At 45.3% G+C, this 20,382-nt stretch overlaps 1 protein-coding gene across 3 annotated transcripts; it reads left to right on the top strand.

Annotated features, from left to right (window-relative positions):
- Positions 1-829: 829 nt before the first annotated feature.
- On the top strand, positions 830-18,630 carry TMEM170A (transmembrane protein 170A). Of its 3 annotated transcripts, none has more exons than XM_032323233.1 (3): positions 830-1,134; positions 14,126-14,296; positions 17,915-18,630. In XM_032323233.1, exons 1-3 carry the CDS (start codon positions 1,002-1,004, stop codon positions 18,043-18,045), a joined length of 435 nt encoding a protein of 144 aa, XP_032179124.1. In that variant the 5' UTR covers positions 830-1,001; the 3' UTR covers positions 18,046-18,630. The 3 variants fall into 3 exon arrangements, with proteins under 3 accessions (XP_032179124.1, XP_032179127.1, XP_032179125.1); XM_032323236.1 differs by having other exon boundaries at positions 831-1,134; positions 14,126-14,227; XM_032323234.1 differs by lacking the exon at positions 830-1,134 and adding an exon at positions 1,141-1,419.
- The last annotated feature ends 1,752 nt before the right edge of the window (positions 18,631-20,382 follow it).

Raw genomic sequence — 20,382 nt, 5'->3', positions numbered from 1 at the left:
TTGAAATTTGACTGGGGATAGAACCGTAAATTCAAAATAATATTCCCTAATGTGACACACAATTGATTGTCATATAACCCTAAATTAAGTGATTTCTTTTACTTCTTACATACGGGTGGTCTGTGAAATGTACCAAAAGATAGTATTATTAAATATTTCATGACTTTTTTATGCTTACTATTGCTATTTGAGATAGGTTTCTTCGGTGATGCAAACTCGCAGTTGCAGTGTTGAGGCATGGACATTAGTTCTCAAAACAAAGTCTTCAGGGGCACCTGGGTGGCTCAGTGGGTTAAGCCTCTACCTTTGGCTCAGGGTTCTGGGATTCCCACATCAGGCTCTCTATGCCTGCCTCTCTGCCTAATTGTGATCTCTGTATGTCAAATAAAATCTTAAGAAAATAACAACAAAGTCTTCAAGAGGGAACTCTAATAATTTGCTAATGTTCTTGAATTAATATTATGTAAAATACTATGAATTTTACACGCAATGCTTAATATTACGTAAAATACTATGAATTTTGCACGGAACGTTTAATTTAAAGTATTTAAGTTTTCAAAAAGATCGCTGCCCCTCCAACAGTTGAAGGTACTGCTACTGTCTTCCAGATCTCTTTTAAATCTGCACGTCAGGTCTGGGTGGGTATGCAATTCCCCTACTTTCTTGGAGGTGGCGCTGCAGAGAAGGGCAGAGGAGCGCACCCTCCTGGACAGGAGAGACTTGTCCAGTAGGGGGCGTAAGCCCGTGGGTGCCACCGGAGAGCCGTGCGCAACGTCGGGGGGCGGGAACAACTCTCGCCCCGCCCCTGCCATCTGGGGCGCCCTGTGATTGGAGGAAGGGCCGTCACTTGGCCGCGCGGCTGGGGTGGGAGGAAGAGGGCCCCATTCCAGGGTGAAGCTGAGGCAGCGGAGGTACGGGTAGCGCTTCGGTCCGTGAGTGCGAGCGACCCTCGGCGGCAGTTTGGACGCTCTCTCCGTCTCTCTGCAGTGAATGGCGGCGGGATGGAGCATGAGGGGAGCGGCGGCAGCGGGGGGTCGGCCGGGCTCCTACAGCAGATCCTCAGTCTGAAGCTTGTGCCACGGGTGGGCAACGGGACCCTGTGCCCCAACTCCACTTCTCTCTGCTCCTTCCCAGGTACCGGCCCCGCCCCGTGCCGCGCTTGCGCACTGTGCGTCTTGGCGTCGCCGCCCGGCAGGGGGGCGCCCCTTCCCCAACGGGCGAGCGAGCGGGCGGGTGGCCTCTGCGCCCGGGGGTGCCACCTTCCCGGGGTTATTTCCCTCTTGGAAGGAGGTTCCTGCTCTCTCGGCGGGGAGCTGGGGAATATGGCCCTTCCCTCGTCGCTTCCTCGCCGGCACCTCGGGCCAGTCACTGCGACCCCGCGCTGGGGGCCAGAGCGGTGGGAGCGGCGGGAGTGGACTGGTCAGTGGAGGGAGCTCGATGGCCACTCGGACTGATCTTGCTTTTGGAGTTTCCCGACGCCCCCGGTTCGGACTGGGACTCGAAGGAGCCCCGGAAGCGGTCGCCCCTCCTAGTTTGGGGCGCGAGGCGCCTGGCCCCTGCGGTCCGCCCGGCCGCGCGGCTCTCCGGCGCTCTCGCAGCTCGGACGCCGAACCGTCCCCGCCGGGCTGAGGGGCCGAACGCAGCGCTGCGGCTCCGACGGGGTCTGGTCTCGCCCGGCCCCCGGCACCCCCAGGTTGTCTGCGGTTCGCTCGCACCTGCGTCCAAATGCGCCCACTCCGCCAGCTTCTCTTTCTAGGAATCACTTTCTGAGACCTGTTGCCGAGTTCCCCACTCATGCGTTCGAGCTCCGTGACACAGATTCCTAATCACTCTTCTTAACGTCCACGGGAGCTTCTGCTGGGTCTCGTGTAAGGGTTTTTCAAAATTATAATACAAGGTAGGAAGCTCTGCATGCTCAGAAAAATGGGAGGAAGATAAATTATTTGGGAAGCTGATAAAGACTTTGAGGGGAGGGCACAGTTCTGTGTTGGACCTTGCCTGAAGGCAAGAAGACACTATAGTGGCGATTGAAGGGTGAGGTTGGGCTGCCCAGCAGAGCTGACTGGTACCTTGACTTGGTAAACAATTCCAGAACTGGGCCTGAGACCTGCAAAGGAGGGACGATTGGATTACTGACTTCGGTCATAAACAAGGCACCTGTGATTTCTCATCCACTGGGAAGCGACTGCCAGGCGCCATGCAGTGGACACCCGGGACTTGCTGTGTATTTTACCTGCCTAGTATTTTCCCCGGACAGCTGGTAATAACGGTGTTGGTGCAGATGCAGATGTTAGTTTAGAGCTATACCTAAAATGGGGCGCCTGGGTGGCTCAGTGGGTTAAGCCTCTGCCTTCGGCTCAGGTCATGATCTCAGGGTCCTGGGATGGAGACCCATCTGCTCAGCCAGGAGCCTGCTTCCCCCCAGCCTTTGCCTGCCTGCCTCTCTGCCTACTTGTGATCTCTGGCAAATAAGTAAATAAATAAAATCTTAAAAAAAAAAAAAAGAACTATACCTAAAATGATGATCTGGCAACTCTCATTGTTTCAAAAGCTACTAAGATCACATTTGACATTGACAACAGAAATATATGGCATTCTGCAGACACTGTTTAAAAAAAATGAAGTGTTCATGCAGTCTGGAGATACTACTGGACCAGATTAGTCTGTTGTTGCTTCCTTGTTTTCCTCCCAACTTTTTATTTTGAATTTTTCAAACATACTGAAAAATGGAAGTGCTAGTATAATGAGCATATATCCTTTACTTAGACTCATTTTTAGTATTTTTATTCTTTTGAATCTCTGCATATATATGCATATTTGTGTGTACTATGTATGTGTTGTGCATGTATATGCATATTTTTGTGTGTATTTTGTGTGTGTGTGTATATATATATATTATACGTAACATTTTTACTTTCTGCAGAGCCATTTGAAAGGAAGTTATCGAAGTGATGGCACCTTGCAGCCCAATACTTCAGCATGTATCTTTTAAAATGAGTCCACTTTCTGTCATAGCCAAAAAACCTTTATCACACCCAGGAAATTTAACAATAGGATCGTGGTGTCTGGCATCACCTGACTATCTCAGTAGGTGAGCATGTGACTCAGTCCAGGGTTTTGAGTTCAACCCCCGTGTTGGTTATGGAGCCTACTTAAAATTAAAAAAAAAAAAAAGGAATAACATTGTCTAATGTACAGGCCTTATTTGAATTTTCTAGTTGTCTGAATAATGTCTTTTATGGCTTTTTTTTTTTTAACAAAAAACCCCAGATCTAATCAAGGATCACACACTGCTTTTATTTTTATTTAAAGATTTTATTTATGTATTTGACAGGCAGAGAGCAGAGGCAGGGAGAGCTGGAGGCAGAGGCAGAGGGAGAAGCAGGCTCCCTCTCTCTCTCTCCAATTAAAAAAAAAAATCTTTAAAATATCCTGTGGTTCGTCACTATCAGGAAGCTTAGAATTGATTTTTCTGCATTTGCAGTTTAGCCATTTAGATTCTGACTATCCCTCCTTATTCCAGGATGTTCAGATTTCTTTTCTTGTTGTCATCATTTTTTTGGTAAATCTGATTGCCAAGAAAGGCAGAGCTTTCCTTTTATCAGGAATGACATTAACTCTCTGAAGGTAGGAATTTTATGAATATCAATTAAAAGTATGTTTATTATAATTAATAAATATGGTTGGCACCATTGCTAGAGTCAAGAATGGGTCAACAGTTAAAGAAATGAGTCACAATTGGAGCAGTTACTTATTCATTCACTCAAAAAATATTTGCTCAATGTCTGTTGCCTGCCTTTTGTTTTCTAGGTACCAAGTAAGGATGTGGTAGGGAACAAAATAAAGGAGCTTTCATTCTGATGGGGATAGAGAGAAAATAAAAGTATGGAAAGGAATAACTGGTGGTGTGTAAGACAGTACGGCGGGCAGGCAGTGGCCCTTGTGTGTCAGGGTTGGAATGATGTTTTATTTCTGTTTTTGTTTTTTAAGTAATGTATTTATTTATTTGACAGAAAGAGATACAGCAAGAGAGGGAACACAAGCAGGGGGAGTGGGAGAGGGAGAAGCAGGCTTCCCACCAAGCAGGGAGCCTGATAATGGGACTTGATCTCAGGACCCTGACTGGGATCATGACCTGAGCCGAAGGCAGACACTTAACGTCTGAGCCACCCAGGTGCCCATGTTTTTGTTTTTTAAAGAATTCATTTATTTGTCAGAGAGAATATGAGTGCACACCTGCTGAAGCAGGGGGAGGGGCCTGCAGAAGAAGGAATAGGCTCCCTGCTGAGCAAGGAACCTGATTCAGGACAGAGTCCCAGGACCCTGCTATTGTGACCTGAGCCAAAGGCAGAGGCTCAACTGACTGAGCCACCCAGGCTTCCCAGTGGAATGCTGTTTTCCTTAAGATCACAAGGAAGCTCTTAACAATGATGCCACCGAAGCTGAAATCTAAAGTCCGGGAGGAATGAGACACACAGCTATTGGGAGAAGGACATTCTAGGCAAAGGCACAGCAGGTTCAGAGCCCTGGAACGGGAGCTTGCTTAGGAGACAGAGAGAAGGGCAGCAAGGAGGATGGGCCAGTGCAGGCAACGCGGGGAGAGGTGGTGAGGTCAGATTCCAGAGGGTTGTGTTGGAGGATTTTGATCAGAGGAGGGATGAGCTGATGGGCTTTTTCTTTTAAATGTACAATTCAAAGATTTTTAGCCTCCACAGAGTTTGCAGCCATCACCACAAGCAACTTGAGAATATTTTATCACCAGCAAGAAACCTCATCCTCTTTAGCTTTTGTGGAGAAGGGCAGATCAGGACAGAGAAGGTCTAGCTAGACTGGGGACCGAGAGACCACGGTGCGAAGAAAGGCCAGACAGGCACACACAGAAGCCAGGGATGAGCAAGCAGTCAGGCAGGCGTGTCAGGAGAGAGGTGGCAGTCCACAGTGGGTGACCCCGGTGGGCAGGTTGTCATTGTTAGGGTGGAGTGGAAGGGTCTTTAGGAAATTAACTCCCTACTTTCCTTCATTGTTACATGATTCCCCCATTTTTGGTACTCTGACAGCAGTTTTATGGGTTTTCTACATCTAGCAATCCTGTGACACCGTTTGGGTGCTGTGCCCTGCAGTTCAGTTCAGTTCCTACACTGTCTCCCTGGAGTTAGCACCAGATCTCCCAGGTTAAGGGATCAGTTTCCCCACTTGAGATGCCAGTCAGAAGTCTAGGTTGTTGTGTGTGCTTCTGACCAGCTGGCTCGTAGTTGGTGATAGCTATGACCCCCTTCCTCAGATAAGTTCATTTTTAGAGCAACTCACAGAACTCAGGAAAACCGTTTACCTGCTAGATCGCTGGTTTATTACGTAGGAAGTTAAAGGTTACAAATGAGCACCAGATAAAGAGATAACGTAGGGCGAAGTTCAGAAGGGATTTTGAACAAAGGAGCTTCTGTCCCTGTGGAGTTGGGGGAGTGCCACCCTCCCAGCACATAGGTGTAGTCACCAAACCCAGAAGCCTCCGAACGCCATGCATTCAGGGTTTTATGGAGGCTTCATCACGTACGCGTGATTGATTATTAACTCTACTTCCAGCCCTTCTCCCTGCTCCAGAGAATGGGGGGTGGGCCTGAAATTTCCATGCTTATAATCATGGCTCTCTGGTGACCAGCCTCCATCCTGGAGCCCACCGAGAGTTGCCTCACAAGAATGAAAGTGGTCTTGGGAATTCCAAGGGGTTTAGTTCTATATCAGCAACCTGGGTCAAAGACTAAATATTAGAACCAAAGATTTTCCTGAAGATTTATTTTAGATAGATAGATCACAGATGCAAGTGGGGAGAGGGCAGAAGGAGAGAGAGAATCTTGAGCGGCCTCCCTGCTGAGCATGGAGCCTGACATGGGACTCGATCCCCCAACCCTGAGATCATCACTTGATGTTTAACAGGTAGAGCCCCCCAGGTACCCCCCAGCACCACCATTTTAAGGGTTTTAGGAGCTCTGTGTCAGGAACCAATATATATATTTTTTACTATTTCCCAGGGAAACAGATGGACCCCCCACCCACCCCACCTCCTGGTTGGTGGGTGGGGTTCGGTAAGGGGGGGTCCTCAGAGTAGGCACCGGGGAGAGATGGAGGCTCATGAACAGTTAATACCAAGGCAGGTCAGCATTGAGTTGCAGGGCCAGGTAGGACTCCAGTTCCCAGGAGGACTGATGTGGTCTACTTAGAACCCCAGCTTCAGAGGAGGTGATTGTTCATATGGTTGTTTGACCTGGAGCATAGGGTAGAGTGGGGCCAGCTAAAAGGATAGCTAAGTGCTGAGCCTCACCTGCCCCCTTTGGCTTAGGCTTCCTCCACTCCTGCTAACTGGGGCCAGGTTGGTGTTGAGGCCTTGCTTGGAAATTGGATGACTCAGTTGCAGAAGTTAGAGGGCCCGCCATTACCAACCCCTTTTGTTAATACAGAACTCACCTAGAGGACTCTACAGTCTCTGTGGCTTAGCTCTCTAACTGAAGTGTCTGTCTGAAAAACAGATTCTTAAAGATAGTAAGCTCCTTATGGGCAGCGTCTTGGGTCTTGTCTTGTTTCGTCTTGATTCGCTGACCTGGGCGAAGAGCTCAGTAAACACTTGATTGTTGAGTGAATGAACTCAGCGCTGGTAGTCGTTTGCCCTTGCCACTGTAACAACTTAGCAGGGTATAGTGGCTTAAAAGAGCACAGATTTATCATTTTAGAGTCCTGGAAGTCAGAAATCTAAAATAAGTCAGCAATGCTGCCTGCCTTTTGAAGGCTCAAGGAAGAATTGGTTTCCTTCCCTTTCCTAGCTTCTCTAAGTTGCCTCTGCATTCTGTGGCCCACCGCTCCTCCCCTCATCTCTAAAGCCAGATCTCTCCGACCCTCCTGCCTCCCTCCTGCGAGCACCCTTGTGATATATCAGACCCACCTAGAGAAGCCAGCCCCCTCGCCTGTCCCAGGACCCCTAATCTAATCACACCCTCAAGATGCCTTTGCTACGTGTGCACAGGTTCTGGGGATGAGTGCGAGGATATCTTCGGGGCCCATTCCCCCACCAGTGCTTAATCCCATTTCCCCTTAGAGTTTTCTTGTTACAGATAAATTATCTGATTTATACTTCAACAATAGGAAGTGATAGGACTTGAGCTGTCAGAGTAAGGAAAGCTGAAGGTAACGCACTTGATCTGAAACAGTGAACAAAGAAAGGCTGTGAGATGTAGAGACACAGATTTTTTAAAAAAGATTTTATTTGTTTATTTGATATAGACACAGCAAGAGAAGGAACGCAAGCAGAGGGAGTGGGAGAGGGAGAAACTGGCTTCCCACTGAGCAGGCAGCCCCATGTGGGGCTGGATCCCAGGACCTTGGGATCATGACCTGAGCCAAAGGCAGCTGCTTAACAACTGAGCCAGCCAGGCGCCCTGAGACATAGATCTCTGACAGCGTATTGAACCAGAGAAATGAAAAGTACTATACGATGATCAATAAATAGCTATTAAATAGATAGCAAATTAAGGTGCAGTAGGTTAAAAGGAAATCACTTAGTTTTCTTCTAAGTGTTTTATTGATCGGGACTTGCCTTTGCTAATAAGAGTGCTGCAATAATCTCATCCAACTGAAAAGTGTTTTATAAAGTGTCCTACTCATCTAACATAATAAAGACTTTCTTTTGCTACTTAATGTGACTCTTAAGAGTTGCTATATAAAATATGTAGGCACTAAGGTAGCTAATGGAGGCAGCTCAAGGTTGTAAGAAGGGGCGGTGCGTGTCCCCTTCTCAGAAACCCAAGGAAGTGCTGACCTGCTGGGCCAGCCCTTGCTTACTGATAGACCTTTCAGCTTTCAGGAAAATGAAGTAGGTTGGTGGCCCAGCAGTCCTCCTGGGGCAGCAGCTGTGCTGCAGGGAAATTGGGAGTCAGTGAGTGTTGGTGCCTTAGTCTGCTTAGGCTGCTGTAACAGAATGCCCTAGGTTGAGTGGTTAAAAAAACAGAAACTTGGGCGCCTGGGTGGCTCAGTGGGTTAAGCCGCTGCCTTCGGCTCAGGTCATGATCTCAGGGTCCTGGGATCGAGTCCCGCATCGGGCTCTCTGCTCAGCAGTGAGCCTGCTTCCCTCTCTCTCTCTCTGCCTGCCTCTCCATCTACTTGTGATCTCTCTCTGTCAAATAAATAAAAAAAAAAATCTTTAAAAAAAAAAAAAAAAAAAAAAAAAAAAAAAAAAAACAGAAACTTAGGGGCGCCTGGGTGGCTCAGTGGGTTAAAGCCTCTGCCTTTGGCTCAGGTCATGATCTCGGGGTTCTGGGATCGAGCCTCGCATCCGGCTCTCTGCTCAGCAGGGAGCCTACTTCCTCCTCTCTGCCTGCCTGTCTGCCTACTTGTGATCTCTGTCAAATAAATAAATAAAATCTTTAAAAAAAAAAACAAAACCCAGAGACTTAGTTTCTCACAGTCCCGGAGACTGGGAGGCCAAGACCAGGGGCCAGCATGGCCGTGGCGTGAGGGCACTCTTGGGCCATCTTCTTGCTATGTCCTCACATGGCAGGGAGAGCGAGAGAGAGAGAGATCTCTTCTTATAAGGCCTCAGTCCTGTCAGACCCACTTTCATGGAACTTACCAAGTTGATGTGTCTCACCTCCCAGTTGGCTCCCCAGGTCACCTCTGAAACTCGGGGAGCCCCTGCAAGACCTGAGAATGGTGCCGGGTCGGTGGTGGGGTCTCAGGTCAGTTGTCGCAGCCAGCAGCCAGGATGGCCACTGCTCAGAGTTCTCAGAGGCAGGTTTGTATCCCATTTTCGCCCCCAGCAACCCCTCCAGGACAGTGGTGTTCCTGGTGCCCTCAGTGTTTGGCGGAAGGTGGCGGGAGGGAGGGCAGAGTCTGCGCATGACCTGGGGAGTAGCTAGTAAGCACTGTGGGACTGAAGATAGGGCTTACTGTTTTGGAAGGGAACAGCGTGGTGCCGTGCTGTGGCCTGGGGTCCAGCCAGTGTGGGGGGGGTGGCCTAGGCTGGGAAGACCAGGCTGCTCTCCCTGAGCCAGGGTGCAACAGGGGCTTCCCAGGCAGGAGGGGTTTGTGGGCACCAGAGCTCTGGCAGGTGCACATTTATTGAAGGGACCGTATCTGGACTGTCTGCTCTCCAGTAGGGACTGTGAGAGCTGCTGCCCATAAAAGAGGGCAAGTGTCCTAGGTTGTGGAAGCAAGAGGAGCTCCTGGCCCGAGGCTGGAAAGGAGGCCGTGGTAGCAGACAGGCTTATTTCCAAAGAGAACAGGGCTCAAACCCCGGGGATTGCGAACCCTGCCTGCTTTTCTAATCAATATCCTGACTGGAGAGAGGCTTTTTTTGCTTTGGCTAAGGAGGGACAGTAGTTAATTAGTGCATGTATATATACTTAAATATTTTACACATATTTTTTACATGATACATATTTAATTTTTAAGCTTGGGATCTTACTGTCTAAACACTTCATGTTCTGTATTGCATGATCTAACTTGGTTTAGCAGAATTTGCCAAACGCCATCAAACCGACCAGTTTAAACAGTCAAAAAAAAAAAAATTATTCGGAGGATATATCCTGTTCAGCAGGGGGAAAAAAAAAGTTTCACGAATGATTTGAAACTTTTTATAGCTGTCTGATATGTCGCTTTTCACCAGAGCAAAAGTGCCTCGGTCTCTCTTTTTTTTTTTTTTAAGATTTTATTTATTAATTTGAGAGAGAGCTTGAGTGGTGGATTGGGGCAGCGGGAGAGGGAGAAGCAGGCTCTTAGCCGAGCTGAGCAGGGAGCCCCTCGAGGGGCTCGACCTCCAGACCCTGGGATCGTGAGCTGAACCAAGGGACAGACGGTTAACCTACTGAGCTGCCCAGGCGCCCCTGGTCATTTGTTATTTTTAATAAACTTTGAGCCCTAGATGGGGCATGCCTGATACTTTCATTTGGAGCCTATCATCCAAAGCTTGAAGTAGGTGTCCTAATTTAGGTATAGAATATGGTATTAATTGAAACTTGATGTGAGTCAATTTCTGAGCATCTGATTTTGTATTACAACGGTCATCATTGACAATGCCAAGGGTGGCGTGGAGGGATTTGGCCTCCACTCCTAATCTCCCACCCCCAACAATTCAAAATTGATCTGGAAAGAAAACATGCACAGCAGTAATTCTTACAGTGGCTTGAAGGACAGCTTCAGAGACAGCTTTGAGAAAAGCCCCTGGTCCTCCCCTTCCCTCGCTCCACTGTCCCCAAGCTGATTTGTTTCTGCAGTTGTTCATTCCAGTCAGATCAGCCTCCCTGAACTGCTCTTTTAGAAACAAAGGCTCTTTTTTTTTCTTTTTCTAGTTTCTTTTTATAATAATTTTGTAAAACCAGTAAACAACTAGAAAATCTTAAAAAAAAAAAATCAAAGTTAAAAAAAAATTAAAGTAGGGGCTTCTGGGTGGCTCAGTCAGTTAAGTCTACCACTCTTGATCTTGGCTCAGGTCTTGATCTCAAGGTTGTGAGTTCAAGCCCCCCCCCCACCCTGCCCCCTGGGCGTGGAGCCTACCTAAAAAGAGAGGGAAAAAAATCAAAGTAAAAAGTGAATGCTCATCAGCCCTTCCCTAGCCTATAAACTCCCCAGAAGTAACACTTTTTTTTTAAAAGATTTTTATTTATTTATTTGACAGAGATCACAAGTAGGCAGAGAGGCAGGCAGAGAGAGAGAGAGGAGGAGGAAGCAGGCTCTTCGCTGAGCAGAGAGCCTGATGCGGGACTCGATCCCAGGACCCTGAGATCATGACCTGAGCCGAAGGCAGAGGCTTAACCCACTGAGCCACCCAGGCGTCCCCTTTTTTTTTTTTTTTTTAAGACTTTATTTATTTATTTGACAGAAATCACAAGTAGTCAGAGAAGCAGGCAGAGAGAGAGAGGAGGAAGCAGGCTCCCTGCTGAGCAGAGAGCCCGATGTGGGGCTTGATCCCAGGACCCTGGGATCATGACCTGAGCTGAAGGCAGAGGCTTTAACCCACTGAGCCACCCAGGTCCCCCCCCCCCTTTTTTTTTTTTAAGATTTTATTTATTTATTTGACAGACAGCAAGAGAGGGAACACAGGTAGGGGGAGCTGAGCAGGGAGCCTTCTGTGGGGCTTCATCCCAGGACCCCGGGATCATGACCTGTGCCAAAGGCAGAAACTTAATGACTGAGCCACCCAGGCGCCCCCAGAAATAACACTTTTTTGTTGCTTTCTGTTACTTGCTGTGGGGCATAGAGGAAAAGGGCGTGGCTTCGGGTGTCAGGCTCCAACAGGCCTCCAACTGGGGCTCTGCCTCCTGCTGACCTGGTGGACTCACCAGCACTGTGGGCTCCAGTAAGTTCCTTCCCTCCCTCTGCCTCTGGTTTCCTCATCCAGGAGCCAGGGATATTCATGATCTGTGCCTCATAGAGCTGTGTTAGAGGATTACATGGGTTAAGATTTATAAAGCACTTAGAACAGTGCCTCTGCATGTCATAAATACTTATTAAATACACCTATGTCCAGACTTTTCTCCAAGGGCATAGAATTATTTACACATAGATTTGTTGGTGTTTCTTTTGTTTTTATAAAAACAGGATCTTCTGGGGCGCCTGGGTGGCTCAGTGGGTTAAAGCCTCTGCCTTCAGCTCAGGTCATGATCCCAGAGAACTGGGATCGAGCCTCACATCAGGCTCTCTGCTCAGTGGGGAGCCTGCTTCTACCCTTCTCTCTCTGCCTGCCTCTCTGCCTACTTGTGATCTCTGCCTGTCAAATAAATAAATAAAATCTTAAAAAAAACAAAAACAAAAACACATACACTCTTCTGCACATTGGTTTTTTTTTTTTACTTCCAAAGGTGGGTTGGGCATTTTAATCCCCTCGGTATATAAAGATGTAGCCCGTGTTTTTTTCTTTTTAAGCTTATTTATTTATTTATTTATTTGGCAGACTGAGATCACAGAGAGGCAGGCAAAGAGAGAGGAAGGGAAGCAGGCTCCCCACTGAGCAGAGAGCCCGATGCGGGCTCCATCCCAGGATCCTGGGACCATGACCTGAGCCGAAGGCAGAGGTTTTAACCCACTGAGCCACTCACGTGCCCCATAGCCTATGTTTTTATGTGATTGTGCAACGTTACGTTATGTGGGTGCACCAGATATGTTTGACAAGCCCTGCACTGACAGACACGCAGCTGGCGTCTGGTCTTTGCCGTTACAGACAGCGCTGCCGGGACCTTGCTACCTCCACCCTTGCCTGCATGTATATTCCTGGAGGTGAGGTCGCTGTGGCCAAGGGAATGCACACTTGACTGTTTTGGATACATGCTTCTAAATTACCCTCCAGAAAGGTTTTCTAGTTTGTATTCGTCCTGGGAGTGTAAGGTTGGACCTGTGAAATAATGGCCGGACAGCTTTTACTGCTTAGAACCTTTAATGGTGCTTCTAGGGTTTTCACATTGAAGTCTTTCGTCTGACCTTCAAAACCCACTGTAACATGACCAAATCTGTCTTTGTAGCTTCTCACTACCACCACCCCCGCCCCCCGCCCAGGTAGGCTCCATGCCCATTGTGGGGCTTGAACTCATGACTCTGAACTCAAGAGTCTCAGGCTCTACCGACTGAGCCAGTCAGGTGCCCCTAATTTTTGTTGTTTTAACTGCTTTTAGTTTTATAGACCCTCTGCTTCAGTTTTTTAAAAATTTGATTTATATATTTGACAGAGACACAGCAAGAGAGGGAACACAAGCAGGGGGAGTGAGAGAGGGAGAAGCAGACTCCCCACTGAGCAGAGAGCCCGATGCGGGACTTGATCCCAGGACCCTGGGACCGAAAGCAGATGCTTAACAACTGAGCCACCCAGGTGCCCCAGACCAGTGGTTTTTAATCAGGGTGATTTTTTTTTAAAGATTTTATTTATTTATTTGACAGAGATCACAAGTACGCAGAGAGAGAGAGGAGGAAGCAGGCTCCCTGCTGAGCAGAGAGCGCGATGTGGGGCTCAATACCAAGACCCCGGGATCATGACCTGAGCTGAAGGCAGGGGCTTTAACCCACTGAGCCACCCAGGCATCCCAATCAGGGTGATTTTTGACCACCTCCTTCCCCCACCAGGACATTTGGCTGTCTGGAAATATTTTTTGGTTGTCACAACCGGGAGAGGGCGAGAGGCCAGGGCTGTTGTTCCATGTCCTGCACTGCACAGACGGTCCCCCACGACAAAGGGCTAATGGTCCACATGTCAGTAGTACTGCGTTAAGCTGCTGACTGATCTCTGAAATTGCCTGTTGCTTACCTGCTCCTAGCGCGAGGATGTACAACAGATTTCATGTGACGTAACACCTTCATTGTATCCATGTGGGTAGCTAAAGGGCTATTTTGAGATTCTAAAGGCTTGCCAGGGCTCGGTGGGGGAAATTGCTTCGTCTGCTGTTTATCAGATCACAAAGTCATGACGGCAGAATGGTATCTGCTCCTTTTGTCTCTTTCCCAAGGGGACTCTTGCATAGGTTTTAGGACAGGAGTTGGTTATCAAATGTTTTAATGTTGCCTGAATTGCAGTCATCTTAAAAGTTAGCTAGACATTCTCCATAGGAACCAGCTCCTCCATCCGGCCCCCTCATTTACGTGCTATTTGTCTCTAAGCTAGACATTTCTATTTTCTGTTAGTTATTTCATTTCTTAAAGAGCTTTGCTATTCTAAGGGTGATGTCCTGATACTGCATTGTCTTGAAAAATGATTGTTGAACTAATAAAATTGTATCGCTTTTTCATTTGAGAAGATTAACATGATTGGCCATTTTAGAGGTTGACCATCTTGTTCTGGAGGTGGCCACACAGTGAATAGCTCAGGTTCTACTGGCCATGTGCCATTTTAGCTCTGCTCCTGTCGCTTGAAAGCAGCCAAAGGCAAGACCTAACTGAATGTCATGGCCATTTTCCAGGAAGAGTTTATGCCCAAAACTGCTGGCGGCCTGTGGGCCGCAATTTGCTGATCCCTCTAGAACCATCACTCTTTGGATATTTGATTGATGAGCCTACACTGTGGCTGGGTGGCTTTGAAAATGAAATAAGCAGGTACAATGAGTAGCCTCTGGTAATCCATGTACGAGGAAATGACTTGTGACCTCTCTGCTTTTCTTTGCAGAGATGTGGTATGGTGTGTTCCTGTGGGCACTGGTGTCTTCTCTCTCCTTCCATGTCCCTGCGGGATTACTGGCCCTCTTCACCCTCAGACATCACAAATATGGTAGGTTCATGTCTGTAAGCATCCTGTTGATGGGCATCGTGGGACCAATTACTGCTGGAATCTTGACAAGTATGTTAGACGTTCAAATACCAGTCAAAACGTTTCATATGACTAGTCACTTAATTTCAGGACCCACTTGGGAAACATGTCTGAGTGAATTCAAGAGAAAAATCGAGTGGCTTTTAACCATGGGCCTCTTTTTTGGTGTACTGTTTTTTTCTGACCTCTAACACCCTCCCCCTCCCGTCCCCCATTATTTGGCTAACATCTTTGACTTCCTATGTTGTGTTTTCTCCTGTCTTTCAGATAAGCCAGGTGAGGTCTTATGAGATAGGTCGCCACTGAGAGAAGCTGTTTATCTCTTCAGAAGCAGCTGCTTCTTTCTCGGCAGCTAGCAACGCTGATGAGTTACTGCTACTCACTCGGGGGTGGTTTCTCTAAGGATGGAAGGCTAATTCTGATGTCAGGAATTCTTGTTTAGAGAAGTACCTGATTTGTCTTCTGGTTATTTTTTCCCCTTTTCAGATTTTTTTTTTTTTTTTAAGATTTTATTTATTTGTCAGAGTGAGAAAGAGTGAAGTACAAGCAGGGGGAGCGGCAGGCAGAGGGAGAAGCAGACTTCGCGCAGAGCCAGGAGCCTGATGCGGGACTCGATCCCAGGGTCCTGGGATCATGACCTGAATGGAAGGCAGACGTTTAACTGACTGAGCCACCCAGGAGTCCCCTCTCACAACTTTCTGAATAAGAATTGGAATAATGAATTATAAATTATTTTTACTTTTTTTTCATTTTTTGGCTTTTGGTCATGTCACAAAGATGAGAATACGTTTAAATCATTTTTAAGCGCACGATTAAGTATAAATATCATCTCTGTTTTATATAAATTAAAAATTACAAGAAAGCAAAAACTAAAAACACTCCATTATCACATCCCTACGTGAAAAACCGCAATTTGCAATTTGGTATGTGCTTTCAGGCTTTTCCTAGGTGTATGGGTCAACATAAATACGTGTTTTTAAAAATTAGAAACGTCAGGGGGCACCTGGGTGGCTCAGTGGGTTAAAGCCTCTGCCTTCAGCTCGGGTCATGATCCTAGGGTCCTGAGATTGAGCCCCGCATTGGGCTCTCTGCTCCACGGGGAGCCTGCTTCTTTCTCTCTCTGCCAGCCTCTCTGCCTACTTGTGATCTCTGTCTGTCAAATAAATAAATAAAATCTTTAAAAAAAAAATTAGAAACGTGGGGCGCCTGGGTGGCTCAGTGAGTTAAGCCTCTGCCTTCGACTCAGGTCATGATCTCAGGGTTCTGGGATCGAGCCCTGTATCGGGCTCTTTGCTCAGCGGGGAGCCTGCTTCCCCCTCTCTCTCTGCCTGCCTCTCTGCCTACTTGTGATCTCTCTCTCTCTCTCTCTGTCAAATAAATAAAGAAATAAAATCTTAAAAAAAAATGTTTAAAAAATAAAAATTAGAAACGTAACATTCCTACTAATTTGTAACGTGTATGGGTGCATGCGTCTGTGAATTTAAGCCCTGAGCTCTAAACAGAACTGTCCCTCTTTCTTTGACTTGAATTTTTTGGGGGGACAAAGTGGCCTCATTTCTGTGTGTTCTGTAGGTCATGAAACGTTTGTGGTAACAATAGGAGGAGGCCAGTTTTCCCCCATCTGCATTAAGATGTTTCTGTAACTGGCTTTACGTAGTATTTTTAACTGTATCACCTACTGCTGCTCTTCAGAGACCTTCTGCCCTAGTTTCCTTATTGGATTCCTGGCTCCGAGGACCTGTCTCAGATTTCTCCTCAGTAAAATAAGGATAAGGCCACCCACCTCAGAGGCTGTGTGATGATAAAATGAAATGTTTATTGAAGAACTTAACATAATACCTCACACTTGGGAACTATGCAATGAGTATGTCCATTCGATTTTCAAGACTCCAGTGTGAATAGAGCCTATTTCCCATTTTGTCGCTCTGCCTGGTCTGCTTATCCCTTTCTTCCCTGCCTCATCATCCAAACCCGACTTTAGGGCCCATTTCAACTTTCTTATGCTTCTGTCTACCCAACGCACCATTTTGGGAGCTGAATTACGAAGGGGCCCAATGTAACAGATGCCTCACAGATGTTAGTGACACAGTCTGTATGCCTACCCCATGCAGATGGGCTTTTGAGAGTCACAGATACTTCTGGTAGCCAGTATAGAAAATGGTTCATTTGCTCTTTCTTCTTCTTTTTATTTATTTATTTATTTATTTACAGAGAGAGAAATCACAAGTAGGCAGAGAGACAGGCAGAGAGAGAGGGGGGAAAGCAGGCTCCCTGCTAAGCAGAGAGCCCGATGCGGGGCTGGATTCCAGGACCCTGAGATCATAACCCGAACCAAAGGCAGAGGCTTAACCCACTGAGCTACCTAGGCGCACCTCTTTCTTCTTAAAATATGTTAATATGCTCTCATATCCCATGTATAAGATGTGTAGACATTTGATTGAGATGTTGTATACTGTCTTACATTATTCAAAATCTGCTTCATGCTTATGCTTTCTTTCTGTATCTCAGCTTGATTCTGAGCATTAATGAGAACAGGGATCATACCTTATTAGACATAGAGGTAAACAACTAGTTTGCATGAATGAACACACTGACCAAAGAGGATTCTCTTTGGAACAGTTTTTAAGAGGAGGGTCATCTGGGAACTTTGGCTCTTTTCTTGTTCAACTAATGAAATCTTGGCTTTCTCGGTGTAATGCTGAGTCCCTGTAGTTATAAGAGGGTTTCTAGGGAGATTAAGGTGTTTGTGTTTGTTTGGTTTGCTCAGTTTCTAGGAAGTTGTGGAGACTAATATAATAAAAACAATTAATGATAATGGGGAACAGAAAAGATCCTCTTGGGATCTATCCCCTCATGCCCTTTGAATTAATAACAATTCTTTTTTTTTTTTTTTTTTAAGATTTTATTTATTTATTTGACAGAGGCAGAGAGATCACAAGTAGGCAGAGAGGCAGAGAGTCAGGGGGAAGCAGGTTCCCCCTGAGCAGAGAGCCCGATGCGGGACTTGATCCCAGGACTCTGAGATCATGACCTGAGCCGAAGGCAGAGGCTTAACCTTCTGAGCCACCCAGGCGCCCCGAATTAATAACAGTTCTTAAACGTAGAGTCTTCCTCTCCTCTTCCCATCCTCTGCTCCCTCCTCTAGTACAGTACTCTGAGTACTCTGAGTACAGTAGAAGGTAGAGTCCCCACTCCCTGTGGCTTCTGAAATATTTCTTGCTTAGTATCACACAGAAGTTTTGTTGGCATTTATTGCCAAGATTTTTTTAGGTACCTGTTAAATGCTAAGCATGGCAAATAAGAGAAGTTTTTGAGTGTGTAATTAGGTCATGTGGAAATTGCTGTATCTTCATGATTTTGGTTATGATTTCCAGATTATTTTATTCAGTAAATCGAGGAGACTCAGTTTTAAGGACATACTTTTCAACATCTGAAAGCACTAACCAGTGATTTGTAAGTTGTATGGGGAATACTTAAAACCTAGAGTAGGCAGCAGAAAGGTATAGGGAAAACAGAACATTTCTATAATATTTAAATTTTAATGTAAAAAGTCTAGAACATTCTGCATACATTAGGATTTTAAATGCTGCATTTTCCTGATGATATTAACCTTAATTTTTTTTTTTTAAACACTGTTTTTTTTAACAGGTGCTGCCATTGCTGGAGTGTACCGAGCAGCAGGAAAGGAAATGATACCATTTGAAGCCCTCACCTTGGGCACTGGGCAGACATTTTGTGTAGTGGTGGTCTCCTTCTTACGGATTTTAGCTACTCTGTAGCATATATCCTTAGGCCATGATGCCACACCTAAGTTTGAGAGCCTCCTCACAGCAAGAATACATTATGGAATGTAGTGTTTTCTTAATTCTTCAAATGGAGGAAACTTGGATTAAGAAGTATGTGAAAAATGAAACATCTCAGCCCTTTCTTCAGTTGGAAGTTCCAGGAATTGAAGATCTTTCTGGACTCCTTATTGTTCTCAACCAAAACAAATTAAGTTTCTTAGGGCCTTTGTTTTTTTTTAAATTAATTGAAGCCGTTTTACAGGTGCACCTTTACCCACCTAGGTCATCAGTGCTTCTGGGCTAATCCTTCACACTGAAATGTACAATATTCTGTGAAAAAATGCAGTGTCGCCTATGTTAGAGAAACTATGAAAAATAGTTTCTCTTTCTGAGCATACTATACTAAAATCTTATCTAATCTAACTTGATTAAAATCTGGCAGACTCTTCTTTTACTGCATCTTCATGACAATAAGTGCCAAGTAAGTTTTGGTTGAGTAGAGCTTTGAGAACAAATCTGTTGACATGTAACAGGAAAAAAAAAATCCTGCAATAGAAGTAGTGGCTTCTGTTCCACTGCTGAAAGAAAAAGAAGATAATGTGATATTTTCTGGATAACTATCTTGGACCTCTGATGACTTAATAATATTTTAAGAGATGTGCATTTGTTGTTTTGTACATTTTATCAAAATAAGCTAACTAATTGAGACATTTCCCCCCCAGAGTTCCTGTATCCCTTTTCCCATCACTTTCATTTTGTTGATTTTGTTTAATTTAATTGGAAACATACCCTATTAAATAGTTTGAGTTCAAAACTTTAAGCCAGATAGGTTAGGATGCTCTCTGGACATTGAGGTACCAAAAATTTTTTTTAAACATTCTGTTAAAGTTTTTCTTGGTGACTTTGGTTGAAATTGTAGAAATGCAGCTTAGAGGTGGTGGTTATTCATTTCTTAGTCTTAGTGTGGTCACCACTCTTAACAGTATTGGGTGTCACTCCCAGAAAGTGCCTAAAGTTTAATTTCCACTTTATGTTTCCTTTCAAGAGAATATATATCTTTCTAGAGAATTAAACATCGAGTTTTTTAAACCCATTTTTAGCTATCTTAATTTTTCTCCTACTGCCTCACTTTCTTTTTCATTAAAAGGCCTGAAAACTGTGACCTTCAAAAGAGAAAGGATTGCAAAATTTAAGTGTCTCGCTTGATCCTTACCACCTCAACTGTGTTGAATGGAATCTAGTCACTGATCTCTGTGTTCAGAATAGTTTCTGATCATTAAATCTGACGTGTTTGTTTTTTTTTTTTTAAATCTGACAGTTTTTAAAGGAAAGTTTTCATTGTGACAGTAAGGCTAACTGCCCGTGAGGTTATGTACACATAAACATATCAATTCCATTTAAAGCAATATGCCCTCTGGCTTCTGATTAAAAATTGCCAGAGGGACTAACTTAAGGGAGACCGGCAAAGAGGAAGAATTACAAAGAGATCACAGAAATCAATTGGCCATTTTCTTTTAACTAAGAGGCCGTTAGACCACTGCTCAAAATTACAGTGACATATGCTCAGATTAGGTAGAAAATTAAAAGTAGACTTGGAATGCCAGCAGATGTTTTTTACCAATTCCCCAACAAGTTTTTCTCCAATGTGGAAATCCTTCTTTCAAGCAAATGTTAAGTCTTTTAAGATTTTTTTAAAAAGATTTTATTTATTTATTTGAGAGAGTGAGAGAGAGACAACACGAGCAGGGGGAGACAGTGGGAAAAGCAGACTCCCTATTGAGCAGGGAGCCCAATGACGACATGGGACTCTATCCCAGGACCCTGAGATCAGAATCTGAGCCTAAGGCAGACACTTAACCAACTGAGCCATTCAAGTGCCCCAAGATTTTAAGTTCTCTCAGTTCCCAACGTGGGGCTCAAACTCACAACCCCAAGATGTGGTGTCGCAGGCTCCCCTGACCAAGCCAGCCGGGTGCCCCTAAGTCTTTAAATGAGACTCCAAATTTTTCAGTTCAAGGAGCTGTGATTTTGCAAAGTAACCCTTCTGTTTAAGAAATTCAGGACATTATATCCTTTGTTACAGAAAATCATTTTTAATCATTTCTCTTGGAGTATGCCTCTTATTAAGATTCACATCTAAAACATTCTTTTGGATAGAATTTTACAAATGGAACATATGGACCAATGGTTGTTAGGCCCCTCCCCCTGAATACTAATTTTTGAACATATTGATCGATGATTTCAATATTTGGTTATTAGAGCCAAGACACAGAAATTATTGTATTTTTAAAAATATTTTTATTTATTTGACAGAAGATAGAGAGCATAAGT

The sequence above is a fragment of the Mustela erminea genome, chromosome 19 (assembly GCF_009829155.1).
Source record: "Mustela erminea isolate mMusErm1 chromosome 19, mMusErm1.Pri, whole genome shotgun sequence".
Classification (NCBI taxonomy): domain Eukaryota; kingdom Metazoa; phylum Chordata; class Mammalia; order Carnivora; family Mustelidae; genus Mustela; species Mustela erminea.
The sequence above is the reverse complement of the archived record's forward strand: the minus strand, read 5'-3'. Positions and strand labels throughout refer to the sequence as shown.